A 4,818-nucleotide genomic window follows, 5' to 3' on the forward strand; every position below is an offset into this window, starting at 1 on the left:
AGTGCAAAGTTGGATTACCATTTTACTCCTACATTCAATCATAATATTATAAAATATTTAATTAATTAAATATTAAGTACCTAATCATATTATATTATACTAAATACTAAAAGTGAGAAGGTGTTAAATTAATATAATTCATTCGTTTAAAAAACAATGCATTAATTTTCTTAGTTACTCTCAAAAAGGTTTAAGAATTTGAAAGGTTACTTTGTGTGGTTCAATAATATGGACTAGATTCAAATGCATGTATAATGTATTCTTTCAAAAATCAATGCATTGATTTCCTTAATTAATTTGAAAAAATAGATAAGTAATTTGAAAAGTTATCTTTCATGTATAATTATAGATCAGATTCAAATGCTGTAGTATAAAATGTATTTGAACAGTCATTTCCTAAAGTTATTTATAAGCTAACGTATAATGCAATGAAGTCATAGAGATTTGTAAGAGTTACGCGACACAATAATTTTATGGGTTACAAAAGTTTAAGAAAAATGCAAGCCACCCTGATTAGAAAATGAATCTATTCACTTATATTTATTGTTATTACAAAGCATAATCTTAACGGAAATTGATATGAGATGAAGATGAAAGGATCATTCTTGACCCATCTGTTTTATCGGGGGAGTCAGTAAGGCCGAGAGGCTTCATTCAAACCCTCTTTGACGGAAAATTACACTATTTATACATATGGTTTAAATAAATTTTTTTATGTATATGTAGCATATGTTGAACCTTCGTGTGTTTAGTTCTTCATATTTTGAATCCCTTTTAGTAAAAATCTTAGTTTTGCCACTGTTTTATTTAATATATTTTTCTCACCGTTGTTTCTATTATTAATGTCTAAAAATCATATTCTATATGTTCAATTTTGTACTAAATGACTCATGGTTCATGTTGACTATTTGTTGCAATTTAGTGATTTTTTACACAGATTTATGCTCAATATTGGAAGTGTCGAAAACCATAACATGAAATACCATTTTACCCCTACACTAAATAAAAATATTATGAAATAGCTAATCAATTAAATATTGAATACTAATTATATAATATTATTATTATATTACACTAAATTCTTAAAGTGAAAAGGTGTTAAGTCAAAAATTCAAAGAAAATATATTCATAGAAAATTGTTAGGCATTTTTATTCTTTTAAAAAATAAATTAGTTACATTTTTCCAAAAAAAATTGTATCTATTTTTATTTTTCTCCTTCAATTTACTTAAAATAATCTATATATAATATATTATATGGTTACTTAATTTATTAAATATTAATATTTTAATTACATAATGATATATATGAAGCCTAACAACTATACTTTAATTCTTATGTTATGGCATTATAATTATAGTTGATTAGATTAATTAATTTAATTAAGTAGAAGACAAAACAATGTATAAAACTCTTCAAATTCAGTGACTCTTTGAATTTTGAAACTAAAAACAAAATTTATGTGTCATGATTCAATGTGTCTCATTATTGAAACTCTTCCAATTCAATGACTCTTTGAATTTTGAAACCAAAAATAAAATTTATGTGTCGTAATTCAATGTGTCTCATTATTGAATTTTGGTAGGTGAAAAGACAGTTAAATATCACTATAAATACCAGTAAATTATAGCCACAATTTGCTTGTCCCTAGATCATCATATTCTTTTTTTTTTATCATCTACGGTTCTCTAATCTTCTTTCTAGATAAATATATAACATATCCTCAAGAAGCTAACTGAGGAGAAGAACATATAACATCATTTTGAAGCTAGCTTTCTTACAATAGAATAGTCGAAGTTAGAAGTATAAGAGATGAAATCATGAAAAAGAGAAGTTTTCTTACAATAGAATAGTTGAACTCAGAAGTATAGAAGAGATGACCTATTCCTTGAGATCTTTTGTTTATTAGCTCATAATTTTAAATTTTCTTTCCATTTTGGAGTCAAGGTATGGTTGTCCAAATTAAATTTGGTATGCAATTCACATTTTTATGTAATTCTTGTATCATTTTGCATTGTTGTGGGAGTTTATTTTTATTTGTCATTGTGTTATTGTTCTAGTAATTGTTACTTAATAGACAAAACTTCTATTAATGTATGATGAGTTTGATAATACTAGAATAATTTATGCACTATGCTCAGATATCCATATTGTCAATTGTCTAAATTCAAATTAATTTAAATAAAGATTTCTAAAAAATTGTTACTTTGAATGAAAGATTTTAATTATGTTACTTTATCGTCTATCTAATATATTGTTGCGAACACATACATATATTATTCATTTTCACCCGTTTTGTTTTATGTTTAGTTTTTCAACTATTTGTATGAATGAGATTAACAACTTCATTTTCAAATAAAAATGACAGTTCCATTCATATTTGTGCGATACTAAGCCTAATAATTTTCTTAAATATGAGCACTCTATATTGATGGTAGTTATCTGCAGTGTTAAAACTCAAATGGTTGGTGTGATAACATTGCTTTTGGACATTTTGATTGTAATATTATAAGAATGAAAGTAATTAAACTTAATTTTGTTTAGATTTTAGTAATAAAAATCAGCAAGATTATTGAATATTCTACCTGAAGTATATTGTTCAAGAGTAACATTATAGTGTCTTTTGCAATTGTTTTATATTGTTGCAACATATATTTTGACATGGAACATTGTATTTTTGCTTTCAAATTGGAAACACTTGCACATGTATGTTGTACTAATATTCATGTCATTTTAGAAAGTTTGAAATACTTGATAGGATACATATGCGTTGCACATGTCCATAACTAGTATATTACTAAAAGTGGAAGCTCCTAACCTCAAAGTTGGATTACCATTTTTCCCTTCCACTTATCCTAACCTCAAAGTTGGATTACTGTTTTTCCCTTCCACTTAATTAAAATGATTAAATGTATAATTAAATAATAATATTTTAATTACATAATAACATAATTTGAATTCCAAGAGTTATACTTTAATTCTTTAGTTATGGCATTACAAATTTCTTTTGTTTTCTACTTTTTTTTAGCTTCCATATGTTAAAAAAACTTTTCATATCCTTTCACCTTCAGTAAAATCAATAGCTTTTGCATTTGGTCCATTATCAATTTATTATAATGCTTTGTTCTTTAAAATGCTCAAAATTTGGTGTATGCACAACACTCTCTGGATAAAGGTATATTCTTTTTATATTAGTTTCTTCAATTAACTTTCCTTTAAGTTGTGTAGACCTCAGTTTTGCTTATATATATTTTTTGTTCTTTTCTGCTCTTTGTTGTTCATTGCTTGCATCTTCAATCTTCAGATTTTGTTTTATATTAATTACGTGACTTATTTTGCGTGGTCTTCTTTTGAAATTCTTACATCTGCTCAATTTTTTTATACTAGTTAACATAGAATACATGTGCAACGCACGTATTCGAGAACTAGTTTACTATAATGATAATGATTTTATTCCAAAAAACACACCTTTGTTAAAATGGCATTCCACAATTTGCTAACACCTCCACACATAGAAAAAGAAACAATTTGACTCCTAGCAACCATTCAAGCAATATACATTCATGAGGTGGTACAATTTCATAACCATAATCATCACTTTATTCATCTTCTTATACAATATAATCAACATTTCCATAATAATCATTCTTCAATAATGTTTATGCCTACTATGGCATATACAAATTAAAATTGGAACCACTAAACTCTTAACTATTCAATATTTGAAATTCACTAGCTCGACTACGAATAGCTTGTTGCTTTACAAATAAGAAAATTATAAAAGGACATAGCGGTGCACAAAACATTCTCCTCTTCGCACAGAGTTCAGTGAAATGATTCAACCTAGTGAGGTGTGATATACGCAATCTACCTTGATGCTAGACTCAACAACTAATTCCACGACTCAAATCTGTAACCTATAAACAACACTGGTATAGTTAATTATTTTTTTCCAAAAACCCAGTCTTGATTAAAATATCATTCCTCATTCTAATAAGATCTCTTACCTTAAGTGTCCTCCCAACACCTTCACACATAGAAGGAGGATCAATTTGACTCCTAGCAACCCTCTTAGCCAAATATTCATGTGGTGACAACATTTCAATATCATCAGAATCTTCATCTTCTTCAACACTTTCACTATAACTATCATTCTTCATGAATATACTTGATGATTTCTTTTTGTAAATCTTGGACCTATCAGAAATGTTAATAGGAGATGATGATTGTTTTGGCACATGAGTAGACTCATTGTTGCTAATTGTAGCAATTTTAGCTTTTGGGATCATTTTTGAAGTAATGGATAATTTCTTCTTCACAACATGTTGACTCCATAGATCTTCTTCTTGAAAATCTCCATTAAATACCATTGATTTTCCTTTGCTACAAAATAAAACTCTATCATGAATCATGATGTTGCCAATAGGAGGGAAATTCTTTTTAAATAAATAAATAAATAAGAGAAAACACTATTATCATGAGTTAATTCTCACAAAATTTCAAGAAATGAAAATAATTGGTTTCTTGAATGAGTTTTTAAGTTCTATGTATTGTTGGTGTAAAAATACTTATACATTCAGAGGCTATGTTGCTCAAATCCTTCAAAAATAGTCCTTTTTGGAGAATTCAACACGATTGTGGCAACAATTTTGAAGAGTTCAAGCAACACAACTTACTTGTGTGTATAATTTCTACATTGACGATAGCTAGCACTTAAGAATCATTCAAGAAATCAACATTTTTCACATAGCACGAATCATTTAAGAAATCAACATTTTTCCTACAATGTCGCAGTTGTGTGTCCAATCCTACAAAAAAA

General features: G+C 27.1%; 1 protein-coding gene across 1 annotated transcript; it reads right to left on the reverse strand.

The window, feature by feature from the left end:
* Positions 1-3,883: 3,883 nt before the first annotated feature.
* LOC107061563 (uncharacterized) lies at positions 3,884-4,369 on the reverse strand. The gene is made up of 2 exons (XM_015311002.1): positions 4,007-4,369; positions 3,884-3,916 (listed from the first exon to the last, which is right to left on the reverse strand). Exons 1-2 carry the CDS (start codon positions 4,367-4,369, stop codon positions 3,884-3,886), a joined length of 396 nt encoding a protein of 131 aa, XP_015166488.1.
* Positions 4,370-4,818: the final 449 nt, after the last annotated feature.

Source organism: Solanum tuberosum, unplaced genomic scaffold (assembly GCF_000226075.1).
Source record: "Solanum tuberosum cultivar DM 1-3 516 R44 unplaced genomic scaffold, SolTub_3.0 scf00009, whole genome shotgun sequence".
Classification (NCBI taxonomy): Eukaryota; Viridiplantae; Streptophyta; class Magnoliopsida; order Solanales; family Solanaceae; genus Solanum; species Solanum tuberosum.

Bases quoted from the DNA above. Each gene is read 5' to 3' on its own strand.
- LOC107061563 (XM_015311002.1), bottom strand. From the start codon at position 4,369: ATGGTATTTAATGGAGATTTTCAAGAAGAAGATCTATGGAGTCAACAT. The intron at 3,917-4,006 runs GTAAGAGATCTT...TGTTGTTTATAG, and splicing joins GTGTTGGGAGGACACTTAAG to GTTACAGATTTGAGTCGTGG.